Below are 20,382 nucleotides of genomic sequence, written 5' to 3' on the forward strand. Positions count from 1 at the left end.
AAAATGAAGAAAAATTCTACTCATAAAACTAAGGATACATACTTTATTATTAATTAAAAACTAATAAATTATTAATTCAGACAAAATGAATCTTGCTATCTTTTAAAGCATATACATGAAAATCCTATCATATCAATCAATTCAATTGAAAATTTGATGAACGGGTCCTCATATTAGTATGATATAACAAATATATCAGTTATGCAATCATATTTAGGATATTGACTGGTTTTTATTTTAAGAGTTTCAAATTTATGCATCGATAGTGTAAAGTTATTTACACTGTCAGCACATTATTCATCATTGATTTGTATTACTTTTATTTGAGAGTCAATAATGGTTAATAAATCAATGGTGGATGATATTTAAACTGTGCCAATTATATTAATAGAATTTCATTTAAAATTACAAAATTTTCATGAAACCAACTCTTTTTTTACTAAAATGTTATTGCAAATGATAAAAAAAAATCATTATCTTTATTTATATTTTAAAACATGGTCTATCATCAAGTCATACATTCTATTTTATTAAATTGTATAAATTAAAATATTTATCATATAATTTGTTACTTTTTAATTCATTATCGGAGAGGATAATGCATATGTATGATTATAACACATAGCAATAACAAAAATTTAATGGTCATATTTTTAATTTTTTATAAATTACTAATTTTAAAAAACTATTTTCTTTCACATTCCCATGAAGAGAAATCTATTTCCTTTTTAATGTAATATATACATATATCTAATTTAATGGTTTACAATTTAATTACTTTTAATAAGTTTTAAAGTTTGGCTATTGGTGGAAAGTGAAAACACTAATGTAGTTGCTTTGCCAGATTGGCAGCAAACCATCGACAAGAAAACTTTGTCCAACTACTGCCAACTGGACTCTTATATCTTTGGATTGTCATGTCACCATAATTTGAAACAAAAGAATTCCAATGGGGACAACTATAAGTTATTTCAAAATTAATATATTAATCTTAATAAATTATTTAAAACAATTCTTTTTTATTTATATCATTTATCCTAAGTTACTATTTTTTATGAATGATTCATGACTGAAACATATCATAGGCACATTAAGCAATATATATCATGGTATAACATTTTACATTAGTGTAGATAAATGACACATTATCAATGTAATTTTTTCTTACATACTATATTATTTATCATTCTTTATTTTTATTTAATAGTCAATTGATAAAAATAAATGATGAAATATATAATGATAATATAACAAAAAGTCATATATCAAGATTAAAAAAAAATTATATAACATACAATTTTTTAAAGTTATTTTATTTAACAATTTTTTGTACTAGTAAGAGTATTTTTTATTTTTTAAGTAATGAATTAATCTCTTCTAGGCAATCATAAAAAATGAATTAATCTCTTGACATTTTGATAATTATGAGATGTAACAATAATATTTTATCTATACTACATATAAATGCAAAACATAGTGTAATTTCAATTTCTTATTTTACCCTTCACATTATTTAATTTTTACAAAAAAACCATATAATCATAAATAAACATCACCGACACATTAATTAATTATATTTTTCACATTAAAATGAACATTATCATAAATACATAAAAATTATAACAAATACATTCTAATTCTAAAAATAAAATATATAAAAATTGAATATGTAGTATGATATACCATGTATTAATTAACCGGTCAGACACGAAGTGTCTCTACACACTAGTCAACATCTTTTCCTGTTTTATTTAACAAAATTGTACGATGTTTCCTGAATTATTGATTGTCATATCTTTCTTCCCGACAAAATATTTATTCAAAAACTTCTCCTTTTTTATTACCCATGAAAAAGACTTCTTTTACAAATTATAGTACCAAGTTTTGTTGTTTTGTTCACTTCACTTGCTCTTCATATTCGTTCTCACTTCTCTGTCCTTTTACTAGACTCAGTTAATAAGAACGGATCTATCTCAAAACCAATGATAGTGAAAATTTGAGACTATGCAAAATGTGGTTTTTGATGTCAAGCTTCAAACTTGTCTATGTTGTAAACTTGGGTTTTCTGGCTTTGAGTTGCTTTGAAGGATTTGAATCCAACGCTCAACTCATACCAAAAGAAGAAGGTATGCTTCCATTATTCATTCTTGTTAAATTTTTTGCTGTATTAATCACTTTTTTGAGTGCTCCAAAGTGCTGTTATTGGAAGAAAAAATTAAAACTTTTGAAACTTACAAAACAATATTGCTGTTGTTTTCTTTTCCAATTCAGGACCTAGCAAGAGAGAGAGAGAAAAAAAAGGAAACTGCCTTTAACCCCCGTTTATGCTCTAACTGTTTTTACTACTTAATTATTTATTTTTATAAATAAATCTTAAATTTGTCATGTTGAGAAGAAATGAACTCTAGTTATAATGATATAATATAAAGTAAAAATCATTATTTTCTAAGAATACTTCAGAATTTTTTTATCATTAAAAGATGACATACAGTATATAGAATTTACAAAACTAACAAGATCTATGCTTACAATTTGATTTAGCAACCTATGAAAAGATAGATTAAGAACTAAGTTTTGAATTGCCTTGAGTGTAAAGTATCTTTTTATTATCATTCATTCTTAGTTTGTTTTTATTTGATGACGAAAATAATTCTATAAGAAGTTATGTTTTCTAATGATATGATAACTCATAATTATTATTTTTATAAACAACACGGGATACTATCAATACATTTTTTCAACACTCTCTTCACAAATTTATATGAAACCCACTAAAGCATAGATACTGTTAGCATTGGTCCATTGGTCTAAACAATTAATAGATTTGAGAAAACCAGGTAAGATTGATTGTGGATGTGTAAGAAAGTGAATCATGGTTTGTAATTATGTTAAGTTTAACAAAGATGAAAACTAAAGTTAATTGATTTGTGTTTTTGTTGCAGTGGAAGTTCTACAAGCAATATCAGATAAACTAGAGAACTTGAATTGGAAAGTTACAGAACGTTCCTGCATGGAGATTGGAGGATTTGATGGCAAAGTTAATAAAGATGATGACATTGTAAGGAATGTCACATGTGATTGTACTTTCCATTCTAGCACCGTTTGCCATGTTACCAACATGTACGTATTTTCCAATATCGCTTTTGCAAAAGTTATAATTACAGCTCAGTATTTATCAACACTCACATTTTCCATTTTATATTTAACTGAGTTCATCTTATAATTACCTCTGTCATTTTCTTTTATGGGATATTAATACCATAGTTTTTGCTATGATAGCTTCCTCAAGGGTCTAAATTTATCTGGAGTTGTGCCTAGTGAATTTGGAAGTCTCACTCAACTGCAAGTACTGTAAGTTCTTGTAAATTTTGTTCCGTTCGTCTTTTCATTTGTGTTCATAAATCTTGTCATTGTGATAGAAAATGTTGATTATAGCCTAATTGTTTTAGTCACAACTTAAACTTTCTTTTATACCTAGGTATATAATTGTTATAATTTTTATGTGAAAGTGAAACATTACTAACTTTATCAAATGCAACAGAATCTGTTAAAAACTGACAGAAACATGTGTACTATGCAGTGATCTCACTCACAATTATCTCAATGGCTCAATTCCTAAGAGTTTTGTGCATACATCGCTCACCATTTTGTAAGTCATCATTATCTTTGTATATTTGTGTTCTTTTCTCACTCTATGGACAAGGCATGCTGCTAGTTAGTTGCTGTGGTTAGATAAAGTTTCCCTCCGAATTAGTTTGCTTGTTGGCAGTGTAGTTGTATATAAGGAGCATTCCTTCCATGATTCCATCAGTTAGTTGAGTTAAAAGCATTTTTGTTTCTGCAGAATTTGTTTATGTACTTTATTGGTTTTTTATCTTAATCTCTGATGACCATTCTTGGTGACTGAGTTTCCAAAATATTCTCGATTAATCCATCGTCCATATACCAAACATCAAACTCTTCTAAAAGTTAAATCCATTGTCACTAATGATGTATATATCTAACGTGCCTCTTAATTCAAGAACCCTTTGGTTTTAGCATGTACAATGCACATACCATTTTTACTTTATGCTAAAATTTGAGTTTATTTGAAAGAATGAGATGCCAAGGGTTGAACTTCACAGTCATACTACTTAATTATATAAGCTCTGGTGTCATATTACTAACTCTCCTAAACAAGGGTTTCATGTCAATGAGGGTTAATTCAGAATTTTGAAATCCTTTGACTTCTCCTATTTTTTAACAGAATAAAATCTTCAACGAATTTGTCTAGTTCTGCCACAACTACTAAAATCTTTAGCAATTAGGGGAAGACTATAACTTTAATATCAAACGATTTCCATACTTGTAAGTTGTAACATTTATTTCTGAACAAAATTCAAATTTGCCTAAGTGGCTTCAATTATTTGCCTCGAGCACATGTTTAACGATCAAGGCGCTTCTGTTGCTATGGTTCAGGTCCCTTTTGGGAAATCGAATAAGCGGTTCAATTCCCGCAGAAATTGGTGAGATTGCTAATCTGGAGAGCCTGTAAGTGTTGGAGAAATTTTGTTGTTATCTAGAAAATGGTTGATATTTGAGGTTAAATACTTAAATAATAATATCCATATACATGTTTACAGGAATTTAGAAAATAATCTACTTGGAGGACCACTTCCTCCCAGTCTTGGAAATTTGAGCAAGTTGAAGAGATTGTAAGACTTGTTTCTTTCTAATCATTTTCATTTGAAATACATCACTCAACTCTTATCATTTATTTTTCGGCATATACGGAGACAAAGGGCCTGCTGAATTTGCAAAAACGTTTCCTGTTTTTGTTAACAACTACAAGTATGTCACGCTGTTTTTGTTCTGTTTCCTGTTTTCAAACATGTGCTGTTTTCATGTTTACTGTATAAATATGTGAAAACAGGAAAGAAATTAAAAACAAGCAGGGGAAAAAGAATTCGCAAATCAAAAGGGCCCTAGTTATCTATGATTTCATTTTCGCCCGGCTAATTTTTTTTTAATGATTCTGCAGACTTCTTTCTGCAAATAATTTCACAGGGACAATACCAGAAACATTTAGCAAACTGAAGAATCTCACCGATTTGTGAGTGATGTGAAGTGATAAAAATGGTCCGGCCCTTTTTTTCGTATACCTCTGTTAAGACTTAATGCTAAAACCACTCTTTAAATTTGCTGCAGTAGGATAGATGGGAACAGTTTATCTGGAAAGATCCCCATTTTCATAGGGAACTGGACCAACCTCCAAAGATTGTGAGTGTACATTTTGATTTTCATCCATGACTCTTTCCTTGTTGGCGAAGAAAACAAATTTATGTCATATTCTTAACTTCATTTCCATTATGTGATGATTCTTTTTTTCATAGGGATCTGCAAGGAACATCTATGGAAGGCCCGATTCCCTCCACCATATCCGAGTTGAAAAATTTGACTGAATTGTGAGTACATGCTCCTTTTTAGAATGTTCCTGAATTGCTGCATTTTATCTGCAGTTATTGTTTATGTTGTGGAATGCAATCTTCAATAGAGGAAAATTTTCTTTAATTAATGAAACGTTTTTGTATCAGGAGAATAACTGATTTGAATGGACCAACTATGACATTTCCTAATCTGAAGGATTTGACGAACTTGAAGCGACTGTGAGTTGAAAGATATTCTGCTATTTTGTGCAGAAATATATAATTCTTTAGGGTTTTTAGTGAAGTGCTTATTTATGTGACTCAGGGAATTGAGAAATTGCTTGATCACTGGTCCCATTCCAGATTACATTGGTGAACTAACAAGATTAAAATCTTTGTAAGTTCTATCAAATGGGGATATAGCTCAAATTTCCTCTCTCTCACTTATCATATCATATTTGGTTTAACTTAATTATACTCATTACACGTTTTTATTTGAAAGATACACTCATATATCCTTCAGGGCTTCAGGGATAGTCAATGTGTAATGTATGATGAATAACTAATTAATTTTCTTTTGCATATTATTTCGACTTTGAGTGGTTGGCTGGTTGTAAGTTGCGCAGCATAACAATATTTCTGTTTATTGCTTGTATAAAAGTATTAGTACCAAGTTATTATTCTATATATGATCACTATATTAATAAATAAGCTAAGAAACAAATCTCCCGCACTAACGGAGAGACAAAATTGTCCCTGTTGGTATGATTTTAGACTTTTACTTCAATAGTGTTAGAATTAACCTTTAAAACCATTGATTTTTAAATGACATTCAAATAAGTATAGTTTCCAAATAGACGCTTGAAAAGACATCCCATAAGTTCTGTTCATAGGACTTAGTTTATTGGTATGTGTCATGAGAATCATTAGTTATTCATCATCGTAATCATCTTTTTCTTGCAGAGACCTAAGCTTCAATATGTTGACTGGTTCAATCCCAAATTCAATTCATGGCTTGAAAGAGCTAGATTACCTGTAAGTGAACATTTTGAACTGACGACAAGAAGATTAGCCAAAAGTATTATATCTTTTGATTATAATTTGACATCTGAAAGGTTATTAATGGTTTAACCTTCTATGATCATAAAATAAGACATATTAATCGTGGATGCAGGTTTCTGACTAACAATTCTCTGACGGGACCGATTCAAGACTGGATACTAGACTGGAAACATAATATGTTAGCATATTTCCTTGATTTTGTTTTGTCTAATCGCATGGAATTTAGTCATTGCAGAACACCATATAATGATACTCCTGATAGTTTGCCTTGTGTGATTAATCTCGAGCACTCATTGAATTACAAAGAAACTAAAGTTCAATCTTACCTTTTGTTCTTTTTAAGGGATTTATCGTACAACAATTTTACGAAGTCTTCTGCAACTAGCTGCCAGATCTCGGATTTGTAAGCTTCTTTTTGTATAACGATTACATAACAGTTTCAGCTATGTGACTGTGTCAATACTCACCTCTTATTATTACTGAACAGGAACTTAGCTTCAAGCCATTCTTCTTCAGCAATCACTTCGTAAGTTCCTTGCTTAAGTTCCACTTGTTTATAACCATTGACTCATCTATTGAATTTAACTGTATTCATCTTGTAGAAATTTTTGTTTGAGGAAGAACCTACCTTGTCCAGGAAAACCCCAGTGTGAGTCAGATTTAGTAGATCAATCATGTTTCTATACACTAGAATAATTTTTTAAATGAAGCTATAATAGTTTCTTGTAGGAGTAACTTGTGATGAGATTTTCACTGTCTCTGTAGATTATTCATTGTTCATAAATTGTGGCGGACCTAAAGGGGAGTTTGAGGGAATTCACTACGTAGACGATCTCCAGCGAGATGGTATTTCAAACTTTGTTCTTAGAAATGAAGACCAATGGGCTTATAGCAGCACGGGAGTATATCTAGGAAATGATGCTGCTAATCATGTAGCAGCAAACAAATTTTCTTTGAACATTAGCGGCCCAGAATACTACCAAACTGCCCGCACTTCCCCTCTATCACTGAAGTACTATGGCCTTTGTATGCGGAAGGGAAATTATAAAGTGAAGCTCCATTTTGCTGAGATAATGTTTTCTGATGACCAGACGTCTAGCAGTCTTGGAAGGCGCATATTTGATGTTTCAATTCAAGTGAGTAATGAAGAAAAAAATATTTTGTTACCTTGTTTTGTTGTTTCTTATGTATCTATAATTTTCATAACTGGTATTGAAGAAAATGGAAGTTCTAAAGGTAGAACTTTGAAATGCTGCTTCTTGGCAGGGTTTTAAATATTTGAAAGATTTTAACATCATGGAAGCAATAGGTGGGGTTGGTAAGGGAATCACTAAGGAATTTGATGTGGATGTTAATGATAGTACCTTGGAAATCCACTTATACTGGGGAGGGAAAGGAACTACTGCTGTTCCTGACAGAGGTGTATATGGGCCTCTCATATCTGCTATCACGGTGACACCAAGTATTTTTATTATTATTGTTTGTTTGATGTTTCCGATTTCTCTTTCAACCACATTGTTGTGTCATTCTCCATAAGCATTTCTACTTTGTTGTAGACTTTAAAATTAAATCAGGAGGGTTGTCTGCTGGAGCTATTGGTGGAATTGTAGCGGCATCATGTGTGTTTGTCATACTGATACTGGTTGCCCTCCGGAAGATGGGTTTCCTTGGTGGGAAAGATAAAACAGACAAAGGTAAGATTCAAGTCCATAAGCAGTTACATGTTGCTCTTGCAATTTATGTTTTGTTAAAAGTGGGTTCAGGGTTAGCTGTCAAGCTTGATGAATATGGTAATATAAAAAATTTATATGTAGATATACATCACCTTAATGCATCAAGTGATAATAAATTTAGAAGAACATGAAACTTTAAGTTAACTATTGTGGCAAATCCCTATATGCTTTTTTCAGGAATATTGTTGAATTTTCTATTTTTCTTTTTCTGTACCTTTCTTTTCTCTTATTGCTCTTTATTTTTTGATTTGGATATTTTTTTAAAAATAAAAATCTTCCTTCTTGCAGAACTCCTAGATCTGAAAACGGGTTATTTCAGCTTAAGACAAATTAAAGCAGCTACTAATAACTTTGACCAAGCAAATAAAATAGGTGAAGGAGGCTTTGGACCAGTATACAAGGTAAAATTTGATAGATTGTAATTATCTGACTTACTAAAGCAGTATATGATTTCAAAAGATGGGGGCATGTCAATTATCTCTCGACATTTTTACACATAAAAACATCATACTGAAGCCATGGCTTAATCACAGGGTGTACTGCCAGATGGAGATGTGATTGCTGTTAAGCAGCTCTCATCCAAATCAAAGCAAGGGAACCGTGAATTTGTTAATGAAATCGGAATGATATCTGCTTTGCAGCATCCAAACCTTGTGAATCTTTACGGCTGCTGCATTGAAGGAAACCAGTTGCTGCTAATATATGAATACATGGAGAACAATAGTCTTGCGCGTGCACTCTTTGGTAATGCTTAATGAACACCTTGTGGTTGTGTATGTATGAACCTGCTGCAAAAATAAGATGCAACTGAAAATACCACTTTCCCTTGACCTTGTCCCTGCACTTCTGCTAGGTAAACAAGAACAGAAGCTGAACTTAGACTGGCACACAAGAATGAAGATTTGTGTGGGGATAGCGAGGGGATTAGCTTATCTCCATGAAGAATCAAGGTTGAAAATAGTACACAGGGACATTAAGGCGACCAATGTCTTACTTGATAAGGATCTGAATGCCAAGATCTCTGACTTTGGTTTAGCGAAGCTTGATGATGAAGAGAATACCCATATCAGCACACGAATAGCGGGAACAATGTTAGTACTAGGCCAAATCAATTTTATTAGCATAAACAGTTGATTTGCACTGCTATCTACAATATCTCTACTTCATTAGTTTATAATGACTTCAATAATCCCTACATATGTTTCGTTATTTTGACTCTTGGGTATACATGTATTATCAGTGGTTACATGGCTCCTGAATATGCTATGAGGGGTTACTTGACTGACAAGGCAGATGTTTATAGCTTCGGAATTGTAGCTTTAGAGATTGTTAGTGGAAAGAGCAACACAAATTACAGGCCAAAAGAAGAGTTTGTGTATCTTCTGGATTGGGTAAGTTGAGTCAATATGCCCAAAGTATTTGTGTTATTTTTCATCTCAGTCTGCATATCATTACTATCAGACTAAGCTTATGCCAAATACCTCAGACAATTTTCAAAATCAACTTCACCTCTTTTACTTTTTACTATTGTGCTTTTCTTTTCTCGTTATAGTTACAGTTTGGTTAAATTTCTAATCAATAGGCCTATGTTCTCCATGAGCAAGGAAACCTTCTGGATTTGGTGGATTCAGGTCTTGGTTCAAGTTACTCTTCAGAGGAGGCAATGAGAATGCTGAGCTTGGCTCTCTTATGCACCAATCCATCTCCAACTCTTAGACCATCAATGTCATCTGTAGTGAGCATGCTTGAAGGAAAAACTCCGATTCAAGCATCGATAGTCATGTGCGGTGAGAGTAGCGAGAGTAACCAAGATGCAAGGTTTAAAGCCTTGCAGTTGCTATCACAAGACAGCCAAACTCTTGTTTCTTCTCAATTCTCACAAGAAAGTATGCATGAAAGAGACAAATCAGTTGATGGGCCATGGATTGACTCCTCCTTATCACTTCCAAGTGTAGATCATAATTCTTCAACCAGCAAACTTCTTTGATGTTCACATGATGAGTGATTTGTTGGAAAGCTATGGGTAAATAATTGACATGGAATTCCAGCTCTTTTTTTAAGAAGCTAAAATGTAACGGTACACCGAACATTTTCAGGTGTTGCTGAATTCTGGTTTATAGGTTTTTTCTGTGTTTCAATTATCATGGTAGTGAATTTCAGTTTATGAGTTCCAACAGCATGACTTTTAGGCATCAAAAGACAACCTTCAATAAACAAAATGCAGTCTACATGACTAGAATATTAGTGGGTGGAAAATATTGTGCTGCATTTTGTAATGATACCTCTACTTTAAGCCACATTATCCCATTCTTAATGGGTAGTTTTTATATAGAAAATACCAAATTCATGGGATGAAAAACCACATGCTTTCAAATTTTCTGCACTGGAAGGATGCTAGTAAGGAAGCAACCACTCACTCATGAGTTTATCATATCAGCCATGCACATTGTGGCCTTGAAGTGGTAAGAAATATAACATGCAGAAGATAACCAATGCTGAAAGTGAATATCATGCTAAAATGATTCATTGCTCAATCTGGCTCATCTTGGAGATGATATGCTGCCTATAAAAGATGAAACATTTACAGTTGAACTGGATAATGCTTTTCTTAATAATAAGAACAATGGAGTTGGCCTCAACTGTGAAATACTGGGCGAAATATCCTTTACAAAACTAGTTACTTCCCTGTCAATGCTTTAAATTTGCATGCACTACCTAGTATTGAGGTTCTTGGCTTTGTATTGAATCTGCTGCTTAACCTTCTCAAATTTCCCACATGAATTTCATTTTTATTTCATGTTTTTGTTGTTTCCATTCCAATGTTTAGGCACCATGGAGGGCATCTCACTTCAAAAAAATCTATCAAGGTTATGACTGTGATGTTACTTAAAATATCTATTCAGATTAAAATGCTCTTGAATGGAGATGATTACAACAAATTTGCATTATGATGCAGCTTTCAAACAATCTGTGCCAAAACAGAGACAATGAAAATTTTGACATGACATCTACAAGAACTTCTATTCACATACATCCTATGCTTTGGTGTTGTAAGGAGTGCCAGTAATAATCTTTAGACCAAACCTATAGACACTAGAAAATATGAAAAATATGGTACATAACAGTGGGATGCTATCAAAACTCAATCCCACTATTTATCTGAACAGAGAAAGAAGGACACCCCACATTGCTGAGAGGGGTATCCAATCTCAAAACAAGACCAGAGTTCCCAACATTTCCATTCCACTTTGATCGTCCAATCTGAAAATACAAGAGATAAGTGTGAGCCAAGAGACCAAAATCATTTTTTGCATAAATAGTACTGCATATCGACTTACTTAGAAAGTTAAGTATTTTCATTTATTTTTTTGTTAAGTTATTACTATGTTAAAAGCACTTGGAATTGATTATATTTCTAATTTGTACCAACCAAGGAAACAAAAAATACATAGGGGTGAAGAAGAAATTATGCTGGATTAGAAACAACTCACAGATATTGATGCAAACACGGAAGGATATGTCGTCAATGCACCACCACAAGTTAGACCAAGTTTCTCTTTAACTGAATGAATGATTTCAGCCCGCAACCCCGGATTGGTTCCACCGAAAGTAGGACACACACTGGCCATATATAGAACAGAAAAGATAAGGCACATGAGAAAAAATAAAAATACAAGTTGACAATAAAGATTACAATATATTTGTTTTAGAAACAATACATGTTGGACTTGTAGTCTTGTACTGAAGCATAAAAAGTATTTGTACAATTGGTAATTAGACTATTCAAAACAGACTTTTACAAATGGCAAAATTAGAACCTTAGTAGAAATTCAGCAAAATGCAAAAAGTTAGATATCAAACTAACAGAACTAATTATGTAAATTAATATTGCTATAACAAGTGAGCATAACATATTACCTAAATTGAACGGTTGGCCTCTCAATGAGACCAGATCTCTCCCAGGCCAAGGCTTGATCAAGGGTCAAAGAGAATGACTTGTCAGGCCATTGTATCGTTGGCGTGACTCTTGTCCCCCACTTATTCTAAGAAAAATAATAGTAGCATATATTAGTTTCCATTCAGGAGAAATCAGTTTGAGATCATAAAACTCTGCAGTTAATTGACACAAAGTGAGTATGTCAGACTATTTAGTTGATGTCTTCACTAATTTGGATTCTAACCTTGCATGAAAAGCTGTATCTCATCTCCCCTGGATATTGACCCTGAGCTTGTAGAAGACCTCCGCAAACAGGAAGGAAGGCACTAGTAGTTAGTCCCTCGCCGGATACATAGGTTAGCTGTCCATTAGGAAATTGTAGATCCACAAATGACTGATTGCAGAGACAGAGGCAAATTATTATTGTTATTGGTTTATACAAAGGAATTGCTTATATACTGCGGTAAATTAGATTCTCCGTAAATATCAAATCTTGTATCTGGAATCCAACTTTTTAAAGCATTTCTTTTATCTGGATTTGACTTTAAAATGATAATAAAAACTGCATTTTCAAATTTAAACTAACTTCATGGTCAGATTGTAAAACCATTACCATTAAACACAACATATTAGCTTGGCTTTTCAGGAATTCTCCCTAAAAATTCGAGATAACGTTTTAAGAATCATCATAAGCAATCAACTTACACAGGCTACGGGATTGAGACAAAGCATGGACATCAACAGCCACCTTCTGTGTTTAGACCATACTGCTGGGCAAAGAGAATGCATCCCATTCTAACAATCAAAATATGTTAATATAACATGAAAGAATGCTTATTTATCTCCTTGCATATATTAACAATTTTATAGAAAAATCAGCGAAGGCAGCTGAACAAGATCTTTACCTTTCTGTCATAGCCATACCAAATTAAGTGTTGCTTTGACAAATGAACAGGCAAAAGAAGAGTTGAACCACGGACTACAAGGAGAGGTCCAAGCTGGACAAGGAAAAGAGATGAATTTTCATTTCCAGATGTAGAGCTACCACGTGATGCTTCTACTCTCCACAAATCTCCCCTCGCAGCTAAAGAACCTTCCACCTCTTGAGTTCTACTATCGTAAGTTGTTGTTATGTTTACGGTTCCCTGCAGTTGACAAAAAAATTAGTCAGTAAATGAAATAGACAAAAGAGAATGGCAATGAGTGAGAGAAAATAGAAACGTGGATACAAAATATATATTACAGAACTTGCATATTTTATTATACACTTTCCAGAATAAATATTCAATAGAATAAATCTCTCCTGATTAACAAAAGAAATTTGATAGCTAGTAGGTGATATTGAACATGACAGAAAAATACCATGAAGGATACAGGATGATAATTTTCGTGGAATAAGAATAAGTCATTAATTCATAAACATGAAAATATTCAAAAGAATATAGACCAGTAATTGCAGGATGGACTTAGTCACTCAACTTTTGCATTTAGAGTTTACAGCGATTAATAGGCAATTTTATCAAGCACGGAAAAATTGCTTGACTAAAATCAGTGTCTATCAAGACACAATTAATTAAAGAATAAAAGGTTGGGCAATAGAAGACAAATCACAGACAAGAGAGACTGGAGTTATAGGCTAAGAGAAAGGATCATCTCTCTAGATAACTGAACATGTGATTTGTTTATAGAAACCTAACAAATAACAAATTCTTATCTTCAAATTAAGTATGCTCTTGAGTCACCTTACAAGATATTCAATAAGAATAAAATAATACTGATATGCAGCAGATTCATAGACCTAATAAGTCTTTCTCACCTAATATGAGTGTGATAGTGGTGTGACTTGTTCTCTAATACAAAAATTACTGTGCCTCAAGTCTACATCATTACCAATAAGATGTATGTAGAGTTTGGCTTTCTCACCAATAAAGGCAGAATCAGTATCAGTCAGACAAATAATGAGGCTCTAGGCCAGATTGTTGGACAGCCAAGATGACATTAGAATAACCTCCTGATCTTAAAAACTGTTTTTGTAAACGAACACAATAATTTCACAATAAAGCAAAAATGCAATTATTTCAACAGCTCCATCACCTAAGTTGTTAAAAAAATCCCCATCGCTTCATACAAGAATGCCCCTATATCATTTGAGAAAATCTTTGGTACTCTCAATGTAATTAACCAATTCAATTAACATATAACACAGCACAAAAATTGAACTGTGTTCAGATTAATTCTACAATATTTCATATAGAGATCAACTTCATTAACATTGAGTATGTGACGCTAAGATAGCATAAGAATTTCTCTTATTTAATAGTCAAACAGATGCATCTAACCAACTATGATATTCAACATTCAACTAGCAAACAAAATCATCATCTTGAGCAACAATCACACATCAAAAAGCATAATCACTGCATATACAAACAACATCAAAACCAAGATGATTCTTTACCTGCCGCCTACCAAGAAGACCAATAGAACCAAGGTTAAATCCACCACCTTCTTCATCAACAGTTCCACCACCAGCACCATTATCATCCTCAGCAAACCCATGATTCTTCAACCTCTCACTCAAATACCCCAAATCCTCTCTCATAACATTAATCCCAACACCACTCCTCTCATTACCCATATACCCTCCCATCGAAATCGAACCCATCACAACATCATCTTCATGCTGCTTAAAAGGCACAGGCAGTGACCTGTAAAACTGTTGAACCAACCCATTCAAACTAGCACCAAAGTCAGCCCCAACCTGCCCGATCCGGCTACCAATATCGAAAATGGCCGAAACTCCATTGATTGCATAGTCCTCAGCTACCAATCCAAAATCCCTTGTGCCAAAGCTCTGGTCAAAAAGCTTTGATTTTGAGTTGGGCCATGAAAAAGGCGATTGGATCAAACCATTGAAGCCTTGAGCTAAACGGTCTGCGAGGTCTTGGCCATGGCGCTGAACCTCTTCCCAAGCCTCAAAGGGCCTCTCCAAAGACATATTTCGAAACCCTTCAAAAAAGTCACAACCTTTTCATAAGAACTCAATACGTTTGAGAAAACCCATAAACGTTTTTGAGTTTTTCGAATCAGATATAATCAAAACCAACTCTTCTACAAGCTCAAAGTGCATAAAATACTGGAGTTTGTGATAGATTTTGGGAACAGTAACAGAAGAGAACAAACAAAAAAGTCACGAACTTTCAATAAGAACTGGATGCGGTTGAGAGAACCCAGAAAGGGTTTTGAATTTTTTTGACTGATTCAAAACAAATCAAAGAGTCAATATAAGCTCAAAGAGATAGGTTTAGTTTCTTCTTTGAAAAGTGAAGCTTTTGTTGAAGTTGGGAAGAGTAAGAGCAGAAGAAAATAAGGAAGATAAGTGAAGGCGTCGATCGAGCTGAGAAGAAGGTGAATGGAGAGATAATATGGTAAGAGAAAAGCAGCGACTTTGAGGAGTAAGAGAAACAAAGAAATGTTCATCTCTGAATACGGCATACATAAATAATACCATTTAAAATTTGTAATATCTTTTCACTCAACTTAGATATTTACATCAGAATCAAAAAATAAGTTATCTACTGTCATTCCTAAGTTATAAGTTATAATATAATATGTGTCATATTTAATTATTTTTTATAATTAAATTAAACAATATATATGTTATATTTTTATTGATTAAAGAAAATAAATTATCTCATGTTGTGAGGAAATATTTTATTTTCTATTTATATACATACCACAAGTCATGTATCATCATTTATATTAAATTTGTAAAAAACTCTTTATTTTTAAAAATACACTTAAAATATAAAAAACTCTTATATTTTTAGCTATATAAATTCTTTCCTCTTCATTTAATGTCATGCTATGATTACATACCAATGTTTTAAAAGAATAAAGTATATTTTTATATAAGATGAGATTTTTTTTTCAATCATTAAAATTATAACTTATATTTCCAATTATTAGAATGATGACGTGTGTTAACAGTGTTATAAAACTCGGTTCGAACCGGACGGTCCGACTGTTTCATTCGTGAACCGGATATCTAATCAGTTTGAGTCTCTCATCTAACCAGTTTTGCATCAAAATTGGTTGACTCTGTTAGTTTAAGTCTAAAACAGATGATTCGAGTGGTCGAATTGGTTGGACTGGTCGAGTCAATCAAAAAAACATTTTTTTAAAATACAATCAAATCAATGTTGTTTTTGGTGAAAAATCAAGTACTTTTAACTTAATTGTAGTTATGTTTGTCATCTATTAATTTATCTTATAACAAAATCTTCCTTATTTAATTAAAATTTAGATTTATTGTACACTTTTGTTATAGTTAAAACATATTTTATATGGTATGTAATGATATTTTCAACTTATTTTGTGTCATTTTATATAAGTAAAATATTCTTTGTTGGTTGTTTAATGAGGTATGCTAATTTTTTAAATTTTTAGTATACAAGTATTAAATGATGTTATGTAGTATTATGAATTTTTAGAATTTTTAATGTAAACTGAGTTAATTGGTCCAATCATTGACCTACTAGTTGGACTAATGATTCATTGACACAGTACTCTGGCCGAATCATTAACTGGTTCGAATTTAATAACATGTGTACTATTTTTTAGTTTTTAGAGAAATATTTTTGTAAAAAGAAATTAAATATGACATATAACATTATTTTAGTGGTTATAAAAGATAAAATACTTTACTCTTTATACCTATATCATTGAAAGGATACTTCTAGTATCCTTCTCTCCTTGCACTTTTTTATTATATTTTACTCATTAAGTTTAATTTTTATAGAATCTTAATCATGGTCAAACAAAAATTAAATTGCGTTATTTTTTTACCTAAATCTTCATTGATTAAAAATAATTCAATTGTAATTTAGATCAGTTGGATTGTGTGGCCTCTTTGTATAGATAGCCTCTCAAATCGTTGAAAGATACTAAGTACTTTTCTTCCTGATCATATGCTTTCCTTAAAGAATTTGTTGTGTGGTTTTTATCTTCCTCATTTGTAGCTTTGTGATATTTTTTTTCATATTTTTTATTTTATATATTTAGTAAAAAAATTAATAGTGACAAAGAGAGAAAATATATTACTAAATATAATATAATAAGTATTATGTAAAATAATACAATTATTACATTTCTTGATAATCATATCTTTTTTGCAACTAGGAAGACAAATAGAAAGATAATACATATTTGATTGATGATTTGGTCAGCAAAGTAACCTTATATGGCAAAGCAAGCATTTTTTTGTATCTAGAAAAACAAATTATGGAATAGGGGAAGAAGCCCACAAAATATTATGGGAGTAAATTATTTTCTTTTTAGGATCATTTGTGATAAGTAAATTTTTTTGCAATAGTTTTTTTGTAATGTATATATTATTATTGCATTTGATTGTTAGATAAATGCATAAAATATTTCATATTATATATTTTATCAATATATAGTTTCTATGGTGGAAGAATACTATAAACTTATTAATTTAATTGCATTTTTGAAATAATAAGTGAAGAAAAAAATGGGAAGATAAATTATGAAAAATATCTACTAAGAGATATTAGTACTTTGAAGATTGGAAATACTAATTTCATTCTAATTTTACACGTGTATTAAAAATTATTATGAAAGTGATACATTAAAAGTAAATACAAATTTAGAAGAGAAATTAAAAAATGGTTATTAAATTAAGTGAAAAATATCAATAAGGTGTTGGTCTAGTGGTGTAAGACATCACTTGATTATTTGATTATAAGGAACGACACTTGTTAGAAGAGGCAAACACGAACCCAAAAGAGATTAGTTCCTTACTAAAATAGGGGGAGGATCCTACTGATAGTACCAAAAAAATTAAGTGGAAAATTGCTTAAACAAATAACAATAAATTTTAAAATTAGATATAATTTATATTGATTTTATAAAGTATGAAGGAATATATAGAACGAAAACATGAAAAATATTTTGGAACATATGGGAGTTATATGTTAATAAGGTAGTATGTATTTAAATTATAAAAAGGAAATTACATTGATATCTTATGAGTTTTTAGTAAGATTATACAAATTTTTCTTCATTTTTTAAATATACATAAATCACTCTAATTATATACGTGCATTACATTTATTAGCCACGTAGAAGAGGTAAATGTAATTTTTTAAACAAAAAATGTTGATGAGTGTAAATAAATTAATTAAAATATGGTATATTATGAAGACAAATCAAAATAATATAAAAATCGAAATCTATCCATTATTTTAGTTAGTTGCAATATATTATAAGAGTGGTTTAAACATCTCATTTATTGATACAGTTTGCACCGAATGGTAAATAATTAATAAAAATTAATTTTTATACTATTTAAATTTATATTCACAATATACTATAATTCGTTTGACTTAATTATATGTGTTACCATCTTTTATTTAAAAAATTACTTTACATCTTAAATAGAGCAGAAGTAATCGGTATAATATATATGTATATAATAGAGAATGGTTTGTATAGGTTTAAGAAAAGGAATGAATAATTTGAGTAATTTTAGTAACATGAAGTGAATGTAATTTACTCAATTATAATGGAAAGTTGTCCATTCATCCTTAACTATTGTTTTTGAACACGTGAATCATATAAACTCATGAACTCTTAAAACAAATTTATAGTATTCGAATGTGTCGGGTGGTGAGGATGAAAGAAATGGTGACTGCCATGTGCCAATGAGAATACACGAAATTTCTACACAGCAGACACACCCAATATAAGAATCAATGTTTTTTCTTTCTCTCTTTCTACATTTTCAGCACACACGTATGGATCATATTTTTTTGGTCCTTCACAATTTCCATAGTCTTCTCAACTCTAACTTCACATTATTACAGCACAAAGTGTCAAAAAGAAAGATTCTGCCCATGAAATTTAGTGAATTGCAAGGTGGCCAAAACAAACTTATGTAACTTAAGGCCTCATGGTCGAATATTCAATTAATGAAAACGATATTTGTTGGGAGGGACAACATGAACCTTAAAAGAGATTAATTACTTACCAAAAAAGGAAATAAAATATCATTGATAGTACAAAAATATACAAAATGTTTAGGGACTATACAAATATTTTCTTAATGAGATTTGAACAATAATGATCTTATTCAACTCAAAATAAACAACCTTCGTGACAGATAAGTGTAGTTCAAACCCCACAAAGAAACTAAATATATTAAATAGCATAATAGAGCTATATAAGAGTAACATAAAATATGAGTAGGAATGTAGGATAAGCTTATATCATATTCTATTTAATGTTTGAGATGCAAGATAATGATAAAATATCACATACATGTACACTTCTTTCTTCACGGTTGTATGTACACTTATTAAGGACCACTTCATGTTCTTATTTAATAACTAAAATGAAAATAAGTAAATGACAAAAATGAGTATTCATACCAATGCCAACGTGATAACAACTATAGAAATATCTTATATTATACTTGTATTTTATCCTACTCTACATTATACATCATCATTGCCAGCAAACTAGCATGTAAGATTCTTATACATTTTTTGCCCATCAATCAACCATATAATAGGCAAAAAAAACCATGCAGTTATAACTTTCACGCAACTTTCCTTGAAGTTTTGATAGTTTTAACTTTTCCTTCTTCTTTAATTGTAAGCCCGATTTTTTATTTTATTTTATTTTATGATAGGCAAAAAAATTTTTTGTGAAAGAATGCATTTATCGAAATTTGATCTAGGTGATTATACCTTATGTCTAGTAGTTGGACAAAATAAGTTAATGCCAACATACCAATATTACTTATGACATTGATTCTCTAATTTTTTCATAATACATACACATCTTCAAACATTTCACAAAATATTTGCATGGATGTCATCATTTGATATATTAAACCATGCATGCCTGAAAATAACAATCTCAATAAGACTTTATCTAACAATTAGAGAAAATACATCACATCTATTTGAGTATAGAATTCAGTTAGCTCAAGCGTCATAAGTATTCAGATCTAAATACAATTTTAAAAATTAGCTCAATCAAGGTTCGGGTTAGAAATAATTTAGCCATGCTGACCCAAAAATGGCTGGGTAACACGAACTTATGTAAACTATAATATTGTGGATGTTGTTAATCAATAATTCACCATGGTGTTAAATGTACTTTACAAAAACATAGTGTTAATCAATAATCAGACTGTACTGGACAGTTCGACTGATTT

At 31.2% G+C, this 20,382-nt stretch overlaps 2 protein-coding genes across 2 annotated transcripts; one reads left to right on the forward strand and one right to left on the reverse strand.

Annotated features, from left to right (window-relative positions):
• Nucleotides 1,892-10,566, forward strand: LOC109355059 (probable LRR receptor-like serine/threonine-protein kinase At1g53430). The gene is made up of 24 exons (XM_019597973.1): nucleotides 1,892-2,126; nucleotides 2,943-3,120; nucleotides 3,280-3,351; nucleotides 3,581-3,649; nucleotides 4,459-4,530; nucleotides 4,623-4,694; nucleotides 5,021-5,092; nucleotides 5,188-5,259; nucleotides 5,373-5,444; nucleotides 5,574-5,645; nucleotides 5,731-5,802; nucleotides 6,369-6,440; nucleotides 6,580-6,645; nucleotides 6,811-6,870; nucleotides 6,955-6,993; nucleotides 7,070-7,116; nucleotides 7,233-7,603; nucleotides 7,734-7,929; nucleotides 8,024-8,161; nucleotides 8,489-8,601; nucleotides 8,734-8,944; nucleotides 9,054-9,291; nucleotides 9,441-9,591; nucleotides 9,783-10,566. The coding sequence occupies exons 1-24, from the start codon at nucleotides 2,012-2,014 to the stop codon at nucleotides 10,185-10,187; spliced, it is 3,045 nt and encodes a 1,014-aa protein (XP_019453518.1). The 5' UTR covers nucleotides 1,892-2,011; the 3' UTR covers nucleotides 10,188-10,566.
• LOC109355067 lies at nucleotides 11,111-15,603 on the reverse strand. The gene is made up of 7 exons (XM_019597983.1): nucleotides 14,596-15,603; nucleotides 13,043-13,282; nucleotides 12,843-12,932; nucleotides 12,382-12,531; nucleotides 12,119-12,243; nucleotides 11,692-11,821; nucleotides 11,111-11,461 (listed from the first exon to the last, which is right to left on the reverse strand). The coding sequence occupies exons 1-7, from the start codon at nucleotides 15,133-15,135 to the stop codon at nucleotides 11,336-11,338; spliced, it is 1,401 nt and encodes a 466-aa protein (XP_019453528.1). The 5' UTR covers nucleotides 15,136-15,603; the 3' UTR covers nucleotides 11,111-11,335.

The sequence above is a fragment of the Lupinus angustifolius genome, chromosome LG08 (assembly GCF_001865875.1).
Source record: "Lupinus angustifolius cultivar Tanjil chromosome LG08, LupAngTanjil_v1.0, whole genome shotgun sequence".
NCBI classification, from domain to species: Eukaryota; Viridiplantae; Streptophyta; class Magnoliopsida; order Fabales; family Fabaceae; genus Lupinus; species Lupinus angustifolius.